The 23,035-nt window shown below is 38.4% G+C and overlaps 5 protein-coding genes across 8 annotated transcripts; 3 read left to right on the top strand and 2 right to left on the bottom strand.

Moving 5' to 3' along the window:
• Window positions 1-4,054: 4,054 nt before the first annotated feature.
• On the top strand, window positions 4,055-5,721 carry LOC112172396 (probable indole-3-pyruvate monooxygenase YUCCA10). Its single transcript, XM_024309719.2, has 4 exons — window positions 4,055-4,753; window positions 4,859-5,092; window positions 5,222-5,347; window positions 5,430-5,721. The coding sequence occupies exons 1-4, from the start codon at window positions 4,133-4,135 to the stop codon at window positions 5,592-5,594; spliced, it is 1,146 nt and encodes a 381-aa protein (XP_024165487.1). The 5' UTR covers window positions 4,055-4,132; the 3' UTR covers window positions 5,595-5,721.
• On the bottom strand, window positions 5,656-12,702 carry LOC112172395 (protease Do-like 2, chloroplastic). The gene is made up of 21 exons (XM_024309718.2): window positions 12,458-12,702; window positions 12,231-12,371; window positions 12,028-12,078; window positions 11,683-11,756; window positions 11,534-11,597; window positions 11,106-11,150; window positions 10,874-10,981; window positions 10,237-10,314; window positions 10,017-10,083; window positions 9,820-9,878; window positions 9,605-9,704; window positions 9,048-9,127; window positions 8,640-8,696; window positions 8,093-8,196; window positions 7,344-7,431; window positions 7,161-7,246; window positions 7,017-7,041; window positions 6,822-6,893; window positions 6,451-6,501; window positions 6,322-6,382; window positions 5,656-6,236 (listed from the first exon to the last, which is right to left on the bottom strand). Exons 1-21 carry the CDS (start codon window positions 12,620-12,622, stop codon window positions 5,992-5,994), a joined length of 1,821 nt encoding a protein of 606 aa, XP_024165486.1. The 5' UTR covers window positions 12,623-12,702; the 3' UTR covers window positions 5,656-5,991.
• Window positions 12,703-14,236: 1,534 nt separating this feature from the next.
• On the top strand, window positions 14,237-20,050 carry LOC112172516 (auxin response factor 2). 3 transcript variants are annotated; one of them, XM_024309893.2, is made up of 14 exons: window positions 14,237-14,910; window positions 15,385-15,497; window positions 15,728-15,823; window positions 15,966-16,022; window positions 16,129-16,281; window positions 16,744-16,840; window positions 17,232-17,322; window positions 17,455-17,619; window positions 17,734-17,853; window positions 17,977-18,052; window positions 18,163-18,337; window positions 18,485-19,038; window positions 19,389-19,579; window positions 19,671-20,050. In XM_024309893.2, the coding sequence occupies exons 1-14, from the start codon at window positions 14,853-14,855 to the stop codon at window positions 19,765-19,767; spliced, it is 2,043 nt and encodes a 680-aa protein (XP_024165661.1). In that variant the 5' UTR covers window positions 14,237-14,852; the 3' UTR covers window positions 19,768-20,050. The 3 variants fall into 3 exon arrangements, with proteins under 3 accessions (XP_024165661.1, XP_024165662.1, XP_024165663.1); XM_024309894.2 differs by having other exon boundaries at window positions 14,239-14,910; window positions 16,756-16,840; XM_024309895.2 differs by lacking the exon at window positions 14,237-14,910 and adding an exon at window positions 15,191-15,291.
• Window positions 20,051-20,055: 5 nt separating this feature from the next.
• On the top strand, window positions 20,056-20,988 carry LOC112172518. The gene is made up of 2 exons (XM_024309899.2): window positions 20,056-20,505; window positions 20,605-20,988. Exons 1-2 carry the CDS (start codon window positions 20,209-20,211, stop codon window positions 20,863-20,865), a joined length of 558 nt encoding a protein of 185 aa, XP_024165667.1. The 5' UTR covers window positions 20,056-20,208; the 3' UTR covers window positions 20,866-20,988.
• On the bottom strand, window positions 20,953-22,608 carry LOC112172517 (secoisolariciresinol dehydrogenase). Of its 2 annotated transcripts, none has more exons than XM_024309898.2 (3): window positions 22,253-22,596; window positions 21,970-22,044; window positions 20,953-21,881 (listed from the first exon to the last, which is right to left on the bottom strand). In XM_024309898.2, the coding sequence occupies exons 1-3, from the start codon at window positions 22,270-22,272 to the stop codon at window positions 21,080-21,082; spliced, it is 897 nt and encodes a 298-aa protein (XP_024165666.1). In that variant the 5' UTR covers window positions 22,273-22,596; the 3' UTR covers window positions 20,953-21,079. The 2 variants fall into 2 exon arrangements, with proteins under 2 accessions (XP_024165666.1, XP_024165665.1); XM_024309897.2 differs by having other exon boundaries at window positions 21,010-21,881; window positions 21,970-22,054; window positions 22,253-22,608.
• Between the last annotated feature and the right edge of the window lie 427 nt (window positions 22,609-23,035).

Raw genomic sequence — 23,035 nt, 5'->3', positions numbered from 1 at the left:
TTTATTTCTATATTTCTATACTCCTAGCACTTCCTTTAGTTAGTTGGCTTCCATTTTTTTTTTTTGTTTCGATAGCTTAAGTAGTTTTTCTTTTTTTTGGGACAATCGATAGATTAATTAGTTGAAAACATGTAGATGGTTTGTAGTGTACTCTTTTTTCTCCATGAAGAAAAGCATGAGTACGTAAAAGAGTAAAAACTATATATGCAGAAGGAGTACATCTATCATTACATAAACTGAAATCAATTATTGTCAATTATATGTACGATCGATGGAAAGCGTGACTGTATATGAGACACAATTATTAGAATCAAATGAATAATTGTCGATCACGAATACGGTTGCTTCTAACAATATAAATAGGACTGGGAGCTGGCATCTTTGACATCATCAAAAACACGTTAATTTCACAGTTTAAGCCCAAAATTTTTGGTTGATCCAAAAATATCTTGTAAAGAATACATTTTGTTGTTCTTTATCAAAAGCACAAGGATCAAATAACATCGATCTTAATATACTTGTATTCTTTAAATTTGTTCATGTATGAGATTGTCTGGTCGGACAAGTACCTAATAAATCTAATTAGCTCGAATATCATTCCCTTGTTTTATGCATGCTTATATGATAGAAGGAATTTCATGATCTTCACGCGCAAATGATTTTTTTTTTTTTTGAAAAAGAGCCGGTGCAGCTGTTCTTAAAGCTTAATTAATGAAACCGCAGAATGTTTTTCTTAATTAAATTTAGTGACTTATTTAAGCATTATCATGTGATTAATTTGGTAAATCTACCTAATCCAAAGTCTAATTATTTAGCAGCTTTTCATTTCTTATAAACACAGTATATATATACTTGCACACGAAATATGCTATATTTAAACACAGTTGTCGGCAAAAGCTTCCCACAATTCTTTCTCTTATTGTGATTTGTCGATCATGGCATGGTATCCAAGTTGAGAGAGATAAATTGAACAAGTATGGACGCCCCCTATGGCCCCATATTATAAGTTTTGTTTCAAACTCATATTTGGAAGGTACTCAAAATTAAGAACAATTTTTAGGTACGGATGAATGAGCATATTCACTCTTATTGTCGATTAATATATTTTTACTTAATAAATTTATAATCCAACAGTTCATATTTTAAATAAGCCTTTAAAGATTCTCTTTGTAAAAAAATCAATCGAATCAGAAATCGTTTAATTATCTAATTGAATCAAACAAATGGATTGTTCAAAATTCCTTGATTTCAAGTCTATCAAGCACTAACACATCCAGTCATTTAAAAAAAGTCTGTACAAAAAAAAAACGCTCTCGTTCTCTCTCATAGCTAGGGTTTCCCTCGACAAAAATCTTCCTCGTCCGGCGGCGCACCCGCGTCGGCGTGGGCCTCTGGTCTCGTCGGCGTTTGGCGCGTGCAGCCGGACGGGCACTTTCCTCCTCGGAATTCTCAGATTTCTGGCAACTTTGGCAGGTTTCAATCTCAAGCGTGGTCTAGGAGAGATGGAAGGGAGGTGGATGTCAGGGTGGGTAGATCGATTTCGATCTGACCTTCTATGGTCTTGGGCGATCGTAGGTGCAGAGTGGTACTGGAGTGGGGTTGATCGGCGGCGGGATTGGGGTTCTCCTATCAGTGGTGATTCCAAAAGGGATATGCTGCTCTTTTGGGTTCGATCACTGATTTGGGCGGAGGTCTATGAAGGTTGGTGGTGTGGTTGGATGGCACCGGATCGTTCGAGGCGAGGCTGGCGGAGGAATGAGCGATCTGCAGCTCTGACGGTCTTGGTTTGGAAGATTGGTGGTTGGGCCGAGCTTGGCGGGAGGGATCTTGGTAATTCGCCGGAGGTTCTTCTAGGCAATTCTATGGATTCCGATGGTATTTTTTTGTTTTTTAGTGCTATTTCAGTTTTTAGTTTAGGTTTTTGGCTTAGTCTAATAAGTCCCTACTCCTTTGAGCTAGGGTTTTGGAGTATTGTTATGGTAGGTGTGTCGTGTTATTCCCAGGAATTCAATTTACCTTTTTGTGGTCAAAGTAATGGGGAGAAGCTCCTGCACATGGTCTGGCGGTTTTGGGCCATGGTGTTGAAGGGAGTATCTTTCCTCTTGAGGTTGGCTGTGAGGATGTACTTTGTCTCTTGGGTTAGTATGGATGAAGTGCCGTTGATATGGCGTTATGTCCGGGGACTACATGTTTTACTCTCGGTGTTTTCTTGTTGTCAATGTGGTAGTGACTTGCTCTTGCACGTGGTCTGGTTGGATTGGGACACGGTGTGGATGAAGGGGAAGTGGCTGTTTGTTATGTTGGCTGCAGGGATTTATCGTGACTCTCGGAAATTGCTTTATGCTGTAGCCCGAGTTGAGGGGCGATTGGTTTGGTTAGGGGTTGGGCCCTTTCGGCTCATGGAGGTCATTTTTGATGACGGACCCGTAACTGGTTTAGATTTTAGGGAGGAGAGTGGGGAGTTTATGTCCACCACCGGTCATTCCCGTATGATGTAATTTTGGTTATTATCAATAAAGGTTTCTTATTCTCAAAAAAAAAAAAAAAAACAAATGGATTGTTCTAACAACACTTACTACTATTATAATGAACCGTCTATATATTTCATATAAATGAATAACTAAAAAGTCTTCAATTTGATTGGTTTTTTACAGAGCTAATCTTTGTATTATGTTATAAATGTGAATGGTCGGATTAGAAAATTATAAAGTTATCACGCCTTAATCGCAAGAGATGGTAAATATGCTCATTCACCCAAGGTCACACCTAAGAATTGTCCCAAAATTAAAGACTATGGTATAATATAATTGCTTCTTTCTCTAGCTGTATTTATTAAACCCTAGATAGAAGCAAATATGGCATGGACAAGTAAATGATGAGGTAAGACCCAACCATATGAATCATAAATGAAGCTTTTGCAGGGCTTCAGAGAAATCAGGGTACGTTTGCTTGTTTTGGAGATAGCAGGCATCTAACAAACGCTAGAGTTTTCAATGAAACAATAAAGAGGTATGGTATGATTCAAGCTACCCAACAATATTTACGTAGATTATACTCCTGGACAAGTCACCAGTATTAATGTCTCTCATTCCACACCACATCTTCCTGGACCTAGTTTCGTTTTCAATTAGAGGAGAAAAAATAGTGATAATACGAGAAAAATTATATGTTACATCATTCAATTTAAAATTTAGAATTGAAAGAAAGTGATATGATTGAGCTAATTTAGAATTTGAAACTGCAACTTTGCAAGTATGTGACTGTTAAACCCCTAAATATCCCAGTCGCTGATGTTGTGAAACATAATTTTTTTTTTTTGGTTCGAGGCAAATGATGCAAGTCAGTGAGCACATTGATGCATATTACGTTTTCTCTTTGAATAATTAATAAGAATGTGGTAAAACTAAATTTGGTGAATCATGCCTTTAATTAATCGTGAAGGATTTTTTTTTTTTAAAAATTAAATAGAGGATTAGGCGATTAATCGTGAAGGATTTACCTTTAGGTAAAGTAGTGTAGGCAAACTAATTACCACATATAATGTAGGTGATTAAACTTGCTAATTACTTCAGATAAAACTATTACCTAATTATAAACCCTTAAAGGTAAGCAATTGACAACTTTTATTTCTAGTTTGATTAATATTCGATCAATACTAGATACAAGGTTGGCCAAATGTATATATGTTTCCATTGGTTTCACAGTGTAGTTCATTTATTTGTTCCTAATTCAAAGTTGCATCTCATTTGATTAATATTCGATCAATACTAGATACAAGGTTGGCCAAATTAATGTATGTTTCCATTGGTTTCACAGTGTAGTTAATTTATTTGTTCCCAATTCAAAGTTGCATCTCATTTTTACCACAAAGCATCGATACATATATAGTAAAAAGATAAATCAGAATCTGGTAACTCTTCCTTTTGTTTAATAAGAATATGGTAAACTCAGTATGGTTATTCTCACCTTTAATAGTGTAGAATTTACCTTTAAGACTTTCCAAACGGTGCCTCTACTACAACCTACTCCCAAGTCCCAATCTTGCTGCTCATGTTAAGAAAGCTATATATAGAGACTAAGATTAATCCCTACCTTGCTAAAAGTGCACACTACTACTACACACAACCGAAAGATGCCGGAAGCGGTGGTGATAATAGTCGGGGCCGGCCCGTCCGGCCTCGCCGTGGCTGGCTGTCTCAGCCGGCTCGAAATCCCATACCTACTTCTCGAAAGAGATGACTGTTTTGCTTCTCTTTGGAAGAAGTACTCCTACGACCGTCTCCACCTTCACCTTCAGAAGCAATTCTGTGAGCTCCCCCACATGTCATTCCCGTCCTCTTGTCCCACGTATCTACCCAAAAAACAGTACATTCAGTACTTGGATGACTACGTTGCACATTTCAAGATCAGTCCCATGTACCAGAGAAATGTCGAGTCTGCAAGTTATGATCAGGATTCTGAGAGATGGGTTGTGAAGACGATGAACAAGGAGGAGGGCTGTGGTGGTGAGGAGGAGGAGTTTTTGGGAAGGTTTTTGGTGGTGGCTTCTGGTGAAACAACAAATCCATATGTGCCAGAGATTGAAGGGTTGAGTAGTTTTGATGGGGAGGTTCTTCACTCGACCCGATTCAAATCCGGGGTTGAGTTCAAGAACAAGAATGTTTTGGTTGTCGGCTCTGGGAATTCCGGCATGGAAATTGCTTTGGATCTGGCAAACCATGGTGCAAAGACTTCAATCATTGTTCGAAGCCCGGTAATTAAATAGTCAAATCTGACTTGCCTTCATTTGCCATGTATGATATTTTGTGGTTAAATATACGATTTAGCTTTACATTATATGAAATGATGTGATATGCAGGTTCATTTTTTGTCAAGGAGGATGGTATACTTGGCCTTGGTTTTGTTGAGATATCTTTCATTAAGCAAAGTGGATTCTTTTATGGTTTTGCTTAGCAAGCTGGTTTATGGAGACCTGACCAAGTATGGGATAGCTAGGCCAAAAGAGGGTCCTTTCTTTATGAAGATCAAGTACGGCAAGTATCCGGCCATTGATGTCGGCACCTGTAGTAAGATCAAGTCCGGCGAGATTCAGGTAAAAAAAAACAAGATCCTCTGCTCCATACGCATTTTTCGGTTTTATTGTTTCGAGTCTGTATTAACAGGATAATTAATTAAATAGAAGTCTAAAACAACGACTTGTAATGCTTTCTTATCCATGCAGATTTTACCCGCAGAAATAGGCAGCATAAGAGGAAACGATGTGGAACTCAAAAATGGGAAGTCATACCAGTTTGAGTCCATCGTTTTCTGCACCGGATTCAAGAGATCAACAAGTTTGTGGCTCAAGGTGATTATACTAATCAATTACAATAAACAAAGTGTAGTTGTTTTTTGGCCTCAACTGATATGGATTTATTTATTTTGACTAGGGGGATGACTATCTTTTGAAAGAAGATGGGATTCCAAGACCAAGTTTTCCAAACCATTGGAAAGGACAGAAGGGTTTGTATTGTGTGGGACTATCAAGAAGAGGACTATACGGATCTAGGGAGGATGCTCAAAACATAGCCAATGATATCAAGTCGTCTCTGTAATTTTTAAAACCAAGACAAAGTCAAGGTCAAAGTCATAGCTACCTTCAATATATTTCTCTTCTTTTTCTAATGTTCTGTGGGGGTATGTATAAAAAATAAGATGAATGTTAATTTCTACAAAGTCAAAGAATGAATAGCTTATAACTATTTTGTTACAGTAGCAATTACAAGAAGGATCTCCAGGCTGACTGGAGCAACTTATGGATACAAAATTACAATTTACGCTACCTCAAGAACAGATGGGAAAATTGTTACACTCGGCACTAACAAAGCTCAACAATCAATAATAAGAATAATGCTAATAATAGAAGAGAATAATATAGGCCTCAAACTTATAACTATCTTCCTACTGATGGCTTCACTTGCATTGGGAAAAATCTGGTTTACCAAGGAGATATTAAGCCCAAATAAGTCCATCAAAGCCAATTTCCAGATTTGAAACCGGACTGTCACCCAAATCCTCCTGGTCAGCTTGGCCGCCCACAACTGAATCTATGTAGGGCTCCAACAGATCTGAAGATCTTTCAGCTGGAATCCCGTAATCTTTGAGAATGCTGGTTGAAGAAGCTAGTGCAGCTTCTCTTTCTAGAACTGTTATGTAGTTGTCTTCAAATTCAAAGACCATGTACTTGTGCTTGCATGCTGATTAAAAGCAAAGCCCCAACCATTAGAATCAGAGTGGGATAAATTGAACAGTAGATACTTAAAAAAGGGTGTTACTACTTACAATCTACAAGGTGCGCTAAATGACGAATATTCTTTATTGGAGTTCCATTTAACTTCAAAACCTGAAATTAGATTTTTGTCAGGGTAAACACATGGTTGGCTGATTTGTACATGGTAACAGAAAACTTGCCTGTTGATTGCTCATATCTTCATACCCTATATTTACTTCATTTGCTAAGACCTATCAATGAGAAAGACTCAAAGGATGAGAAAATATAAACTCAACTGAAGAAAATTGCATCAAAGAGAAAAATATGTATAGATAGAGAAGGTAAAGAAAAAGAAAAATGTATAGATAGAGAAGGGAAAGAAAAATGTATAAATATAAACGTAAAGGAATACTTCTCCTAAAATCTTATCAAAAAATGAAAAGAGAAGGGAAAGAAAATTCTCCTAGACAGGGGAGGCCCAGATGGGACAATAACAAGGACATTAGACATTAGCTTTGATCAACTCTAAAGCAAAACCCCAACATTAGTTCAAAAATTCTATGCAGCTAACCTGTGATAGGATTACAATCTGTTCTCCTTTGAATTTAGCCAAAGAGTAGCGTGCCTTTGCCAAAAGTTTCAACTGACCAGAAAAGAAACCAAAAGTAATCAATTTTGAAACCATAAACATGCATCTGGTGAGAGAAATTAAAAAGTTAAACAGAGATTTTGTCATCAAGAGTGTTCTCCGCAGGTCGTAACTTACTCCTATAGAGTCGTCACACTCCTCACTGCCAAAAGAACATAAGAAATGGTTAGTTTGAAATCATCACAAGAAATTCTTTAGAGCAAAAGAAATAAATAAATAAAAATAGCATGTTTCTGAGTTTCAAAGACGCATGTGACATACTCTATTAATGGTTCTGAGAGTGGGGTAAACACCAAACCAGCAATAATTAAGTAAGAGGGCTGCCCTCCATCAATATGATAAGGCACCTTGTTGGGGAAAAAAGAAATCAAAATAATTAGCATGAAGATAGTAAATAAGACTGTGGGACTCGTGGGAAAAGGAGCCAAATTTCTATTAACTTACCAAATGCACTCGTGGGTTCAACTCTGCTTTGACTTTCATGAATTCTCCGGCTCTAATAATACCAAGATCTGCAACATCACCTGCAAATCTGTATAGAATATAGCTCATAATTGTGCCTATAAACGAACAAAGTAGAACATGGATGCATACTCTACAGTAAGGAATCAAGATGAAGAACATGACTTGTAAGAGATGGGATAAGGCAAATGTGGAAGAACATGACTTCCCAATAAATGTAAATAACTTGCAACAAGCAATCTAAAGAAAACATCAGAGGCTAATGATTCCTAGCAATTGGGATCAAAGTAGTGACAAAGTCGAAGAAACATTTAGGGAAGGCGGGGCATGTTTTGGTTTGTATGGGTTGAAAGAAACAAGGGGGTTGAAGCATTCTGTTGCCATCACATGTTGGGAGTTGGCTTTCTGAGTGGTCTAATCAGACCCTCTTGCTTCTTTTCTACTGTTGGACTTCATTTTTACTTTAAATTTATATTCTTTAGTTTATACAGTTTGCATACATGGGTCCGCCATTAGGCCTATTTAGTTCTCTTTCATTTATATAAAATATAAGGTAGAGCCACGCTCCACTGGAGGCAGTACAATGCCAAAGCAATTTTTTTGGTCTGGCATAACTGTAGGAGTTAGGAGCTGAACAACAGACCAAATATCATTACTGAAACAAACAGAAAGCATATGAAAACAAAATGCAGTTTTAAACATAAATTCTTTTCATAGAACCAGGCCCTTACTTCTGGCTAATAAGGTAGCGGAATGCAATGCGCTCGTTTGATCGAAATGGTACTGTTCCTTCACACCCTACATGCACATCATCGAAGCTTACAATCACGTCACCCTGGAAAAGCACAGGTTCCATTAGAGTTCTTAACAAATTTTCAAAAGTAAATACGTGTCAAATTCCAAGAGTGTTCTAGTGAAAACGTGAGGACAGATAGTAGTAGTCAATTTGTAAAGCATACCAAAATTGACTATGGAGAGAACATTTGCAAATTAACTCTTCATTTATGATAAGCTTTTGCCTCTCCAAAATTAGTTAAGGAGCCTTTCCTTACAACACATGCTATTGCTGTCAATCTATTTCCAATTCTATTAGTTCCCACTTCACATTTTTGCTCTCCGATTTTCATTTTCATCACATAATATACTAACAACAAATGATTTCATAAGCTGATTGACTGAGAAGCACTGAAAAGTTGCTTAAAAGTTTCTGTTCATGGCTGTTTAACAAGTATGCAACTCAAGTAAAGAAACTGCTCAAGATTCAAACAGCCAAAATACCTCCTTCAGTACATTATGTGCATCACAAGTGGGTTCTACTCTTCGCACCAGTACACCCTGCACAAGCCAGATGAGATGGGGTAAATGCCTAAGAAAATTAACTAATTAACAGATATGAAGTTATCATTCTACAAAACCTAAACATGGCCCGAGTGTTATATTCTTAAATAGTAAATTACTACATGCTTTGCATGGTCCTCATGAACCTTTAATCAAAGTCTTTAATATTTGTTGTTCACAAAATTATTTAAAAACATTTTCACTGCCTCTTCATAGTCAGCTGCAGTTACTCTGCTTATCAAAGACAAAAGTGAAAAGTTCAAGTAGATGACAATTTTATATGTATAACAAATGTTTATTATTACACTAGCTGATCCAAGAAACACTTAAATATACAAAGAGACATACCTCAATAGACTCTACTTTTAAGCATGCTCGTAATGCAGGATTCTCCAACTTTTGCAACATAACACCAAGGCAAGGGAAACCTGGACATCAAAGTGTGACAAATGATTGGGTTAAGTCCGCATGAGTTGGCAAGATCTAAATAAGTGTTAGGTTGTAATCACAATAATCACGTTGTGGTGCAACTAATTAAATTAGATATAGCGATAACACTGTATGCCACCAAAGAAGGCAGCATGTATTATACATTCCTGACAGAGTGAAAATGTATCCACAATCAATTTTTACTCTAGTATATTAACACCTTGTTTAGGTCTGTAGCTTGTGACATATCACTAACCTTAAACAAACTAGATCATGGTTTGAGAATAAAGAGAACCCATTATATTCAGGCCAAACAATAGTTCTGCTTTCTTGATGCTTGATGCACCGAGCATAGATGAGCAGAGGAAGATGTTGTCAAAACCAATGCACAGACACAGCATAAATTCAACAGAATACAAAGTCCATGCACCGAATAATTTCGCTTCACACAGATGAAAGTTAAGAACAGTCCTCACCTGTGTACTTCCCGTTCCTCTCATAATCATTCAAAAAGTGAGAGACAACTGTAGTAGGAATCACATATCCAATATTCTCGGCCTCTTCAGATCTGTAGACCTAAAAGAAGTGTGTTAAAGAGAAGAGATAATTTTTGACACAGAATTTTCTTGTATAGCCAAAAAAGTAAGACCAAGTGGATAAACAAACTTTAACAGCAAGCCAGCAAATTTACCTGAAATGCCACACCAATGCACTCTCCTTGGTCATTGAATGCAGGACCACCACTATTACCTACAATCCAGCAAATTGACACAAAAGTCTATGAGAAAGATACAAATAGTCTGTAAAATAAGGATCTTAATCTTCAGGCAGCCAAGTGACTTCCCAAAGAACAGAGAGTTCAATTGTAAATTTGAGTTATACACTGACCAGGATTTATTGCTGCATCAATCTGAATGCCCAACAAATCAGATGACCCATGAGCATATGATGTAACCTGAAGATATAAACTGTAAGAAACTTGGTGCCTTATATATCTATAACACAGCTTTGAGAGATGGCATAATTAACATCAAGCTGATTATCAGACCTAAAGTACCATCAGCAAGCAAAATATCATACAAGTTCACTCAGGTAGGGAAAACCAAACCTCTATACGCGATACAACCCCCTTCGTTACTGAAATGGTATCTCCTCCAAGGGGATATCCTACAACAGTCACTGCTTCCTGATAATTGTAAAAGCCCGATGAACAGAACTTTAGAGGTTCATCCAAGTGATGGTAGAGCAAGAATGTAGAAAATATGACGCTTAAATCTAAACCTTCAAACAAAAAACTCAACTTCTGCAGTTTCTGAATAGCCAAGCTACACTAGCTTGGTACAAGTGGTAATAAAATGGATGACATCAGTAATCAGTTAGATTGTGTAATACTAGATCTGAGATTTAATTCAGGTGGATGGTCAGTTCACGCTAATATCAACAACTGGAGATAAAATGGTCACACATGCATTCTAAAATTGTTAATTATGAGACAGAAGTTAGTTTCTTTTGACACAATTTTAGCAGTCACAGTCGCTACCTCCATAATAAGTCTAATTTTGTTTTGTTAAAGGTACCTGACAAAATTCTTGTCAACCAAGGTATCAGGCATATATATAAAAACTTACAAAGTTCATGTATTCATATTAGTTAGTTCATGGGCTATTGCAGAATGAACTAACCAAATTGTCACAAGCACTGAATAATACCATACAAGACCATTACAAAGGGAAAGGGGTCTAAACCTGAAGATGTGGCAAGCTTCCGAAATGGAGTGGCTCTGCTCCTTTCCAAAATTCCTCACTTTCTACTGTAAGTAAGGCTATATCACAATCAACACCTTTGGCCAAAACCTGCAAGTTAAGTCACTAACAGTAAAGCTACATCACAATCCCCTCTACTGATAATAGGCTGTGGCATCTTAATTATCTCCAAGATATTGAGAAACACAATGTTAATTTTATGAGGATCAAATACCTTAGCCACGTATTTGGTATCATCTCCCCTTCTCTTCACTTTAACCTGCAATAATTAAGAAAAGGAATGATCATAAGTTGAAAAAAAATGATAAATGAGTGCATTTTGCACTCTTCTACAGAATATGAATAGTGATTGTATCCTTCAGTTTTCTTGATACATCACTTTCCCTGCAGGTCATATTTTCTACACACTAGATAGATGATATGATTGGAATTTTTGATTATGAGAACCTAAACCCTTAATAAGTATCACAAAAGATGCAAATTTTAGCAAATGTGCATGTCATCTAAAGGCAAAGTTGATATACATGCAACTAGGCTCTTCAGTAACCAGAACAATTTTCACCATTTCACATTTCTAAGGGTAATTTAATGAGATCTTGTACCTATTTTACTAACTATACACAATTTCAGACAATTAAGTACCTGAGTATAATGTTCAACACAATGGGCATTTGTCAAGAGTTTACCATCACCAATCATAAAAGCACTGCATCAAAAGATTCAGATGATAAGTTCTTAAAAACACACACATGATAGGGACATGGAAGACAGGAGAAGAGTTTGAAACTTGCCTGCCTGTACTTGTGAATTGTCTTTGCTTTTGCCAAGGAAGGGAATAGTCAGGAGCGGTATGGGTGCAGTACACCTAAAGATGCATTGAAACAATCATTAGCTACGAACCAAGTGCAAAATAGAGACTGCAAATTTTGAGATTGACGTGATGATACAATTAACCGAATCAGCATCTAAGTGAACAGACATGCACCAGTAAACTCCAATATGAATATAAACCGCACCAAACATCAATTTACCAGGAAGGTACAAAGTTAGAGAAAGATACATTGTCTGGCTTCAACACTCGGCCAAGATGTACAAAATTATATAACCAAACCTGAAACAAGGATAACAGCATTTACCTTAACGACGGCATTGAGAAAATCAGCATCCTGAAGATTTCTCGCTTCGACCTGAATCAAGTTCAACCACCTCATCAACACAAATAACTCAAAAATCAAAGGATAAACAGTGAAGACTTCTTTTAAACTTGTCCGTCAATAGCGAAAACAGTCAATAACACAAACTAATCCTGAAAAGGAATCTAGCATAGAGAAAACCACACCTGCTTCTCCTTTTGATCAACTACAGACTCTTTCTTCTCTCTTCTCTGCGTTCCAAACGGCTTATAAGCCCCAGGCTTCCCTCTACCACTACCACTCCTAATCTCACCATTTCCAATAAGCTTCTTAGCAACACCTTCTTTCTGCATTTCCGAAACCAATGCTCTCGTAAATCACCCAATCCTAAAACAATTCACACCAACACAGAAATTAGGGTTTATATTTTTACCTCCGACCGTGAATTCGAAGCTCCGCTGCTGCGGCAAACCGGTTTAAGAGTGTGGCAGCTACTACTTGAACACAGCGACGCGGAGAAGCAAGGTTGGGCGGCGGAAGGGAATTTAACGGTGGAGCTGAGAACGGAGAAGTAGCAGTTAACGACCGCAACGGCCATTTGGAAATTGAGAGCTCAGCAGCCTAGTGCTTAAAGAAGGAAGGGGTCCTGCGTTTCCTTATCCGTAAATAATCGAACGCTCTGGGATGTAATGTTTTTTTTGGCGCCTATGGGTTTGTACTTCGAATGGGTGCCCATTGGGCTTTGGGCTAGAAAGAAATTGGGCTTTTTCGATTCCAGGGGTTTGCACGTGTCGGCTTCTGAACTGTCTGGTTTGGTGGGTGGGACCGCAGCAGGAAAAGTGATAGAAATAGAACGCGTTTATGTTGCCGGGTAAAGTAGCCAACGAAATTAATAGCCCGAGATGCTCAGGAAGACGTTTGGACCTGTCGTTGTCACTGTCTTAATTACTCCCGTCTGTTTGTGTCAAGTTTAGAATGATCGAATTCGATCCTAACTTTCTTTTTTGAGGTTTGAACGAAAGCAGTAACCACACAAACCCTCTCATGTAGTGTATTCCAGCGTAGTCGGATTAATCACTGTACCGCAGATGCACGAACTTTAGTGTTTAATCAACCTAGGTCCCTCAAATCTGTTGACCACTGATGGAGTTGAGATTCGAGTGCTTGACCTGAGGGTTCCAGACTAGATCGCTCGACCAACACAACACACTACGTTGTTAACTCGATTCCAACTTATTAACCTATAAACAATTGATTTTATTTTTTTAAAAGAAGAAATTATAAACGAAAGCCCCTACTACAATTGTTACCAAATATATCAAAATTTAAAAGTGAAAAGAGCCGAAAGAGGGAGTTCATTTCTCTAAATACAGCGCTCATGATTACCATGGTCAAGCAAAGTTACAGCATTCACTACAAAGTTTGCTCCACACTGAACGAGATTGAATCAAATCTTCTAGCAATGTCCTTAATAATGGATTGTGTAATGGTTGCATTGGCTCATACATGAAAAGTATAATAGGATCATCACCCTCTATGCTTTTAAAATTGGTCCTCTTAGTTTTATATATATTGAAGTAAATACTAATTTATTAATCAAAGTAAGTTGTGAAGCTCGGGTTAAAGATTGATTCACTGTCCAACTTTTATCATAAAGTTCTTGGAAGTGACATGCAGATCGTGGTGGCATATGTACATTCTATAGTTTTGTTTAGGTTTCGTGTTTAGGTTTTTGGTTAGTTCAAATTTCTACTCCATTGAATTAAGGTTTTGGGATATTGGTCTTAATATTGTGGATTATTATGGTGTTATTTTCGGGGATTATCTATTGTATGCTTAGAGTTTTCTCGTTATTAACATGTTGGTGAGTCGCTAATGTGAAAGAAATGGTGAAGTTCATCTTAATGTTGGGTACATGAATGTATCGCAACTCTTAGAATTAATAGTTTTATCACTAGCCCATAGATTGTGGTTAGAGTACCGTTGGTTTCATATTAAGAAATTTCATATTCTATTTTACTTATTTTTTAAGTTTTAATCGCTTAAAGAATAACTTTTTTGTTCTTAAAAAAAAAACATTATTAAAAAAAAAAATTTGACAAAAAGACCCAACAAGAATATTGGAGTAGAATACTAAGAATGGTTTCCCCCCTTAGTACTCAACATCGATGTTTCAGTCCAATGATTTGTTACCAGCTAAAACGAACCAACATACAACACATCGAAGCAACGCTTGTCCCTAATTACCCAAGCTCCCTGCTCCCTTCATGCACATAAATCCAAACCCCGCCTAAGCCCCCACCATGATTCCCTACGCCGCAGCTCCTCCTCCACCCCCGCGGGCCCCACCCCAACCAACGGCCCCGATAGCCACACGACAAATCCGCAGGCATCGGAGTCATCGTCGCAAAAAGTAGCGAAAACATCGCCACCAGGCGCCAGTACGACCCCTGCTGCTACGTACCACCACCACCACTATATCACCCCCTTGCCCGCACCACTCTCTCTCCCTTTCTCTCTCTCTCTCTCTCCCTCTTGAGCATCTCTCTCATTTGGACCGTTACAACATTGCTCACGCAGCACGTACCCTTTCGGTTCATCTCTCTGGCGTGGTGGGTGTGTCTGTCTGTGCGTGCCGAACGGAAACGGAGAGAGAGAGAGAGAGAGAGAGAGAGAGAGGGAGAGGGTGTTAAAAAAGACGGGTTGCACCTGGTTCTCACCGCCCAAATTTGTCCTCATCATATCCTCCGTCATCTTACTATTCCATCCTTCTGTTTTCTCCGGTCTTCTGTATTTTCCGATTATTACGTTCTGTAAGAGAAACAGACATGGCTGGTTCAGTCAGTGGGGAGCAACAGAGCGCCTACCCTGTTAACAACCGCCAAGGTAGACTCTATCACTGCATCATTCCCCCACTTCTTTTTTAATTTCTTTCTCACTAGTTTTATTTAGTGTTTCATTTTTCTGTGTCTTTACAGTTGAACTAGTAAACTCTGCTCTGAATAAATAGCTTATTTCGATTGAAAAATTGATTTTATATTTGTAGCTGGGCTCTGTTTTCAGTTCTTTTTCATTTTTATTAGAGAAAATGAACTCAAAAGTCAAAACCTTATTATCAATAATTTTTTTAGTATAAAATTATTTTATTTCTGGGTAATGGAATTATACCACCTCTAAAGTCTAAAGTCTGAACCTTTGTCATCAAAAAAAAAAAAGCCTGAACCTTTAACAGGCTTCAACTTGTGATTTGTCTGGGTAGTGGGATGAGTTAATAATCTGCAGAATCTTTGTGGTTTTTACTGTTGTTGTTTTTCGCTGAATTTATTTGGTTTGTTTTATGAATCTGCTCTTGGTGTTTAGGTGATAAAGATGATTTGTACAACCAACTCTGGCATACATGTGCCGGGTCTAATATCTATGTCCCACGCCCTGGAGACAAAGTCTTCTACTTCGCTCAAGGCCACATTGAACAGGTTCTGTTCTCTTCTCCCCTCACCTTTATTACTTGTTGTTAATTATGGTTGCTTCACTCTCCCTTTCTCTGTTTGAGAGCCCAGAAATTGAAATAATAGAGGATGTGCTAGACTTGTTTCATTGTGTGATAAGAGTTAAATGTCAACATTGAATTTCAATCCTTTCGGTTTTCGTCCGAGGCCCCCCATATGTAAAGTATGTAACATATTTGCTTGTTGATCTAGAGCAGGTTGAGGCATATGCAGACCCAGACAGTAATGCGGCCATGCCAAAATACAATTTGCCTCCCAAGATTCTCTGCCATGTTGTTAATGTGCAGCTTAAGGTATATCGTTTTTCCGTGCATGTATTTTACCAAAGATGTGTAAAAACTAAAAAATGCATTCAATATGTGCTTTGATTGAAAAATTTAATGGCTCACAATTTGTGGGAGTTAATTTATTGTATTGGATGTGACTGATATGCAGGCCGAAGTTCACACAGATGAAGTCTTTGCTCAGATAACCTTGCTTCCTGTGACTCAGGTAGTTTTCTTGCGCCTTATTTGGACTCACATAATGTCATGCTTTCGAAACTTCCCCATCTAAATGAACTTTATCAACATAACTTTACTGCTTTGCCACCTTGCAGCAAGACCAGCTAAGTTTTGAGGATGAAAATGCTCCATCTTTGCCTCATAGAACCAGAACATGCTTTAGCAAGATACTCACTCCATCTGACACAAGCACCCATGGTGGATTCTCTGTTCCAAAGCGACATGCCGAGGAGTGCTTTCCACCTTTGGTTAGTATCCTTTCATGGCTTCCATCAAAATAAACACATTTTAGAATATGTATGACATGCATCTCATTAGGAACTTCTGTAACCAATGGCAAGGCCAGAATAGAAGAACTTTTAAGAATATAACCAATTAATTTGGATTATTCCTCAAAAAAAAAAAAAAAAAAAAATTGGATTATGGCTAAGTTTACTCATCCCAGATTGGACAGAGGAGCTTCAATTATTCTAGTTTTGCTTTGATCTCTTGATAATGGAAGAAATGAAATTCACAAAACCAGCCAATGTAGTAATCTACCATTTTTCTCGAGTATTACGTACAATGCTGGTTGCCTGGTCCTTTTGATTCAGAGTGTCACAGGCAATCTACTATTTTATTCTTCACCTTTTTCCAATCACATATAATTCATAAGATATCCATCAATGATGTGTATTGGAGTTCAGTATCTCCGATTAATTTGCATATAGATGTTCTTGCAGGAGATGTTTCATCAACCACCAGTACAGGAACTCACTACAAAGGACTTGCATGGAGTTGAATGGCACTTTCGTCATATATACCGCGGTATCTTTACACTCAGACACTTGTAAACATCTAGCAGTGAAATTTATATAAGCATCATCACTAGGACTTGGAGAATCAGAAATCACATCTTAAGTTTAGATGTTTCAAAACATAAATTTGCTCATTGGTCCAACAATGCAATAATATGCATCACATCTGTGATCATTACATTAAATAGGACATATTTTAGGATATCCCAGAAAACCTGCTATCATGGAAGGCAATTGCTTTGGTCCTACTCATAAATGGTCACTAATGCTATGTTCTTTACATTTATGATTTTATTTCTCATCATCTTCTTAATCTTGGTGAACATTGCTAGTCCTTGTGCATGGTCATCCTGTAACATTCTATGTTGAATTCTAAGCTGTATGTTCCTCAATAAATGTAGGTCAGCCAAAGAGGCACTTGCTTACTAGTGGTTGGAGTACATTTGTGACTGCCAAGAAACTTGTTCCTGGGGATGCATGTATCTTTGTCAGGTACCCTCTCTTGCTCTCTCTCTCCCTTCTCCATTTCTGATGGATATTCTCAGTTTTATTCCAGACGTTTCATTTTAAAAGGTATCGGTCTTCAGTTCTAGGTTTCTAACGATGGTAATATTCGTTTTGCAGAGGAGAAAATGGAGAGCTCTGTGTTGGCATATGCCGTGCAACCAAAACACAAGACAATGCAACAGCTTCCCTCATTTCTGGCAATAGCATGCAGCATGGCATCCTTGCGAGTGCCTTCCACGCCATTTGTACTGGAACCATGTTTACCGTGTATTATCGCCCTTGGTAAGCTACTTGATACTCAGAGCTGTAGGGTTTAGGTTGAACGTCTAGCAGTATCACTGGGCATACTTATATAGCTTTAGGTTCTAAGCATGAAACCTTTTTGTGCACATACAGGACCAGTCCTGTGCCATTCATAATTCCATATGATCAATACATGAAATCACCCAAAGATGAATATTCTGTTGGGATGAGATTCAGAATGCGGTTTGAAGCTGAAGAATGTGCAGAGAAGAGGTAATAAATCCATGACTTGTGAGTGCAAGAATGGATGGACAAAAGTGCAGGAGGCGTTGTTCTTTTTCCTTTTCGTTCCAAGTGTTATAGTCTTTTAAATTAATTTTTTTATTGTTTGAACAGATGTGAAGGTACCATAATAGATATTAAAGATAAGGATCCTGTTAGGTGGCCCAGTTCTGAATGGGGGTGTCTGAAGGTACCAAATCCCTTTTTATGACCCTCAAATCTCCAAATGTGCAATTTCATAGTTGAGATCGTTGTCTCTTTATGTAACTAATTATTTGACCAAGTATTATTCCCTTGTAGGTGCAATGGGATACCACATCAGCTACGCTCTTGCATTCTGAAAGGCTTTCTCCTTGGAACATTGAGCCTGCAGAATCCACCAAGACGAAGAGGACTTCTTTCCCTGTCCCACCTCATAAGAGACCACGTATACCTGATCTATCATTACCTGTGTTTTCTGGGTTGGCCAGGAATGGTGGGTAACTCTCGTATATCTCCTTGTGGAATCTTTCTTCAGATTTTGAGAAAAGAAGTGTCCCTTCATTCATCATTAGGTCCTCATATGATATCCAGTTCATTCATGTCAAAACTAATCAATTTCTCTCTCCCTTTTTCTTAATAGGCCCATTTCCATTAATAATGCCTCAAAGACGAGAAAAGGTCTTTCAAGGTCAAGAAATAAGCGAAACACATGCTAATGAACTAGGTGCACCAATGTATGATCCGCTACACCAAAGTCCTAGCAGTTCAATAGCATTTTCCAGTGAAAATATGCTGACTCCAGGCCACATTAACCAATGGCCATCACAGTTGACTACTTTTGGGGTCGTTGACAGTGTTCCATTTAGCAGAAGCATGTCGGTTCCAAATATCAACTCCTCTGGATCCCAGGAATTAAGCGCCTCTAAACTGAGGAGTGAGACTCAAGGGCCATTTGTTCCATCAAATACCCTCATGCTTTTTGGAGTCAATTTAGATAACAGTCACTCGGAGCTCCCTTCACCACAAGTTGCCAATTCTAGTGGACATTTAAGTCCTTGTTCTATTCCTCCAATTTCTCAGTCAAGTGTTTCTGAAACTGTCCAACTTTCAGAGACATCTAAGAGTATTTCTTGTGTTCTTTCTGAGACACAATGCAAGAAATGTTGTTCTGTCAGCAACAGGAGTTGCATAAAGGTAAATTTCATATAAAACTTCTTCTGGCTGTCTTTGCAAGAAAATTCAAAGATAAATTGCTGCTAATTGGATCACTTCTATTGCACTTACATTCTAAAATATTCACAATAGCTTTAGGTGATTCCAAGCTACTTACACTAGTCATAACATAGCAAAGGTCTCCAAGTAATTTTCTACAAACTTACAGAGATCTCTGTTTGGTGTGATTTTGTGCAAGTTGTTCATGACAAGCATGTTTATTTATTTCAAGTTGCATTTGCACTAGAAGGGATATGCACTAAAGTGTAAAGCGATTAGTATCCTCTTAATGAGGTGAAGCTAGTCTTGTTAAAATGTCAGCATTCTTTCAGGTGCTCAAGTATGGAGCAGCCCTTGGAAGATCAGTGGACCTCACACGCTTTGATGGGTATGGTGAGCTTATTTCTGAGCTTGACCAGATGTTCGATTTTGAAGGAAGGTTGATCGATGGAAGTAGTGGATGGCAGGTAACCTACATGGACGATGAAGGAGACATGATGCTGATAGGAGATTATCTGTGGCAGTAAAGAACTTGGAACTCAAATTGTGTCTAAAAGTTTTTAATTACTGTTCCACTCTAGCATCTAATCTCTTATTGATCTTTGCATATGCAGTGAATTCCTGTCAATGGTGCGAAAAATGTTCATCAGTCCAAAGGATCAAGAAATCGATAGTCTGAATCCAGGCTCTCCAAATGCAACATCCCTCTAAGTATTTCTTCATCTGTTCCTATCAAAGAGAAAGATGTGTGTATCAATAAACAGGCCTGCAACAAGGCCCATTTTCGTTTTGCATAATGTGTGTGTCAATGTCACCTGTACAAATTAAAGGTGCAGCTATCCATTGTATAGATCTGTGTCTTCTCTAGAGGATGCCTTTGTTTTTCAAGAAGGGAAGCCTAGGATTGCTATCCTATAAATTCCAGATTAAAGTTGTAACCTTTTCTGGTAGAATAGTTGGATGATTATGATTTTATGGTACTCTGGCATAAATATGATTTGAGCCAATACTGGGTCGGGTCCTGGTGGACCCCACAGAGCCTAATCCAAAACCAAAAGGAACCAGACATTGCAGGTCTAAAACCATCAACAGGCTCACCTGTGAATTCCAGGCAAAGAAAACACTTCAGTTTATTTCCCGCCACCAAAAGCCATGAAATCCTTGTATGGAGCTCGAATAATTACAGCAATTCCAAAGTTCAATTCTGCCTCTACCAATAAAATTCCAGCAAAAACCAATCTTGCTGTGCCTGCACTCAATTTCTTGGTTCCATCGCAGCCAATTCTCACAAAGACTGTCCTTTTCAAGTCACAAACAGCTCCAAGATCTCAGTCTGCCTCAAATCCAGAAACCCATGAGCAAGAAATGGATGAAGAAGAAGACCCAGATGACCAAGTTCAAGACTTGACGGTCCCAGAACATTACTTGGTCCCTTCCAAGGCCTTGGAGGTATATGACTTCCAATTTCCTCGGTACCCTTTTTTGTACTTTACAAAATTGAAGTTGTTTCCAGTGTTTATTTGATTGTTTTGATATGAATCGATGTAGGAATCAGAGTGGTTGAGGGTGACTTTGCATAAGTGGTTGGATGATGAGTACTGCCCAGAACCAACCAATGTGGAAATCAGCAAGATTGCTGCTCAATCATACTGTAAGGCTTTGCTAGAGAAACAGACTGATCTGGGTGAGATTTTGTTGAAGATGGCAATGGACTTGGAATCCATTTCTTATCAGGAAAGTTTTCATGGGGCATTCTCATCAGCCAATGCAGCTGTGAATTTGATTGCCCAGAGGATAGAGCAGGCCTAGTTGTCAAAACCCATTGAAGGTTTTCGCTTTTCGTTCACTGAATTTATCTTCTCTGGCATTTTTGTATGTACTAGTAAGCTTTGATAATTCAATGTTGCTTGAGGGTTTAGCTTGTTTCTTTATTCTCAGTGAATCTTCATACAATAGTAGAAACTAGAAAGTGGTTTGAATTGGGAACTTTGATCTTTGCATTACAAGAATTGACATGGAGTGCTTAAAGCACCTGATCTGGTGCAGGGAAACTAAAAGTCTTGAAAGATGTAAAACCTCCATCTACAACCAAATTATGGCCACTAACATATTTAGCCTCATCTGAAGCTAGGTAAAGTGCAGCATTGGCAATGTCATTGGGTTCACAGTTTGCTCCTTCTAAGGCCCCAGAGCGATGTATAATTTCAATTAACTTCTCTTCATCAGCTCCTGGATAAATCTGACTCATTTCTTCGATAACAAATGGGGTTGGAATGGCGAATGGGGATATGCAATTGACCCGGATCCCATGCTGGCGTAGCTCTGCAGCCAGAGACTTGACAATGCCTATTACAGCAAACTTGGACAGAGAATAGGTGTGCTGTGCTAGTCCTCCCATTAGTCCTGTGACGCTGGCTGTGCAGAGAATTGAGCCAGTTTTGCGGGGGATCATCACACGTGAAGCGTGCTTAATTCCTGCCAGGACTCCTCGCACGTTGATGTTCATGACACGATCAAACACTGCCAGGTCAAGGTCCACAATGCTTGGAGGAGATTTACAAGCTACACCTGCATTGCTGTGCATAATATCAAGCTGGCTGTGCTTAGAGATGGTGAAATCTACAGCATTGGAAATGTCGGATTCTTTTGTGACATCACAGGCAATGAAGCTGGCATTAGGACCAAGTTCCTTTGCTGCGTCTTGGCCAAGCTGGTGTTGGATATCTGCAAGAACAACCTTGGCTCCATTGCTGATGAATTTTGATGCAGTTGCCTTTCCTAGACCACTTGCTGCTCCTGTAATCAGTGCCACCTTTCCTTCAAGTCTGCTTTGACAAGCATTTGATAAAATGTAATTAAATCACGAAAAGACAATACGTACGATTTAGCTCATATCCAGTCAAATTGGGTTACCTTCCGCTCTGGGATGAATACCCCATCCTGAAGCAGCTTGGAGAAACCAAAGCTCTTGTAAAGGTAACATGTTTTCTGTTCAAAACTTCAATTTACATCAGTTCTCAGTTTTACTTTCATCAATTCAGTATAATCATAGTAATACAAAGCCAGCAATTTACTATTCACTCATCAAAAGTTTAATCGAAAGGGAATACCTCAACCACAGAGAGGAGAAACTAGTATTGCCATCAACTATAGTATATGACTAAAAGGAGAAAATCAAAATGGTAGAGAAGCCAACCTTAATCCAACCCCGAACATACTTTCTTTAATTGTTGATGAAAGATGGATTTTGTTTTCTGGTTCTAGCTTCACCCCACTTTCTTCAGTTCTTGAGCTCTCACTATTCTTGGTCAATTTGTGTCTTTTCTGGTGCTTAACACTATGAGGTGAGGAGAAGGAATCAAAAAGGATTTAGAAATAGGCGACAGGATGTGGGTCCTTCTTTGCATATGACATTACACGCACAACATTGCTCATTTGCTCTTTTTGGATGTTATCACGTGTGACAGAACTGGTTTGTATAATACATTGCTTCTGTATTCAATTATGTCGACTATGAAACAGTGAATAGATTGAGATTGATGTGAACACAGAATAATAAACCACCTACAACTCTGCAAGTTCCATGTACTAGGTTTTTTAATTTTTTTATTATAGGTTTTGTCTCCAAGTCATTTTTTTTATCACAACAGTAGCAATAATGTACGTATTCATCGCTTGCAAGCAGCTGTTCTGAGGGAGTGGCCATGTTCTCATCATTAGGCCTGAACATTGCCACCATCGCCTGATAGGTTCGTTTCTTTACCAAAACGAGCTCTTCTTTGATTTAATGGTTGTCTAATCGGAAAAGTACTATGGTTTCTATCCATGCCAAACCACATATTCCTTGGTAGAGCGATCTTGTCTATAAAGCCATTGAGCCATCGTTCCTTAAGATGTAGGTGGTGCGACACTCGGAGACTTCCCAGGACTGATGAGATGCAGTGCGTGTATTAATGGTGGTTTGATCACACCCCTTCTC

Source organism: Rosa chinensis, chromosome 6, assembly GCF_002994745.2.
Source record: "Rosa chinensis cultivar Old Blush chromosome 6, RchiOBHm-V2, whole genome shotgun sequence".
Classification (NCBI taxonomy): domain Eukaryota; kingdom Viridiplantae; phylum Streptophyta; class Magnoliopsida; order Rosales; family Rosaceae; genus Rosa; species Rosa chinensis.
This window is presented reverse-complemented; position numbering and strand designations above follow the sequence as displayed.

Excerpts from the sequence above, each read along its gene's own strand:
- LOC112172518 (XM_024309899.2), top strand. The coding sequence starts at position 20,209 with ATGAAATCCTTGTATGGAGCTCGAATAATTACAGCAATTCCAAAGTTC. Across the intron at positions 20,506-20,604 it reads TCCCTTCCAAGGCCTTGGAG|GAATCAGAGTGGTTGAGGGT; the intron begins GTATATGACTTC and ends GAATCGATGTAG.
- LOC112172396 (XM_024309719.2), top strand. The coding sequence starts at position 4,133 with ATGCCGGAAGCGGTGGTGATAATAGTCGGGGCCGGCCCGTCCGGCCTC. Across the intron at positions 4,754-4,858 it reads CAATCATTGTTCGAAGCCCG|GTTCATTTTTTGTCAAGGAG; the intron begins GTAATTAAATAG and ends TGTGATATGCAG. Across the intron at positions 5,093-5,221 it reads TCAAGTCCGGCGAGATTCAG|ATTTTACCCGCAGAAATAGG; the intron begins GTAAAAAAAAAC and ends TTATCCATGCAG.
- LOC112172516 (XM_024309893.2), top strand. The coding sequence starts at position 14,853 with ATGGCTGGTTCAGTCAGTGGGGAGCAACAGAGCGCCTACCCTGTTAAC. Across the intron at positions 16,282-16,743 it reads AGGAGTGCTTTCCACCTTTG|ATGTTCTTGCAGGAGATGTT; the intron begins GTTAGTATCCTT and ends ATTTGCATATAG. Across the intron at positions 19,580-19,670 it reads ATAGGAGATTATCTGTGGCA|TGAATTCCTGTCAATGGTGC; the intron begins GTAAAGAACTTG and ends TTGCATATGCAG.
- LOC112172517 (XM_024309898.2), bottom strand. The coding sequence starts at position 22,272 with ATGTTCGGGGTTGGATTAAG. Across the intron at positions 22,045-22,252 it reads ATGTTCGGGGTTGGATTAAG|AAAACATGTTACCTTTACAA; the intron begins GTTGGCTTCTCT and ends AGTTTTGAACAG. Across the intron at positions 21,882-21,969 it reads TATTCATCCCAGAGCGGAAG|ACTTGAAGGAAAGGTGGCAC; the intron begins GTAACCCAATTT and ends TTGTCAAAGCAG.
- LOC112172395 (XM_024309718.2), bottom strand. The coding sequence starts at position 12,622 with ATGGCCGTTGCGGTCGTTAACTGCTACTTCTCCGTTCTCAGCTCCACC. Across the intron at positions 11,757-12,027 it reads TTCTCAATGCCGTCGTTAAG|GTGTACTGCACCCATACCGC; the intron begins GTAAATGCTGTT and ends ATGCATCTTTAG. Across the intron at positions 10,084-10,236 it reads GGGTTGTATCGCGTATAGAG|GTTACATCATATGCTCATGG; the intron begins GTTTGGTTTTCC and ends TTATATCTTCAG.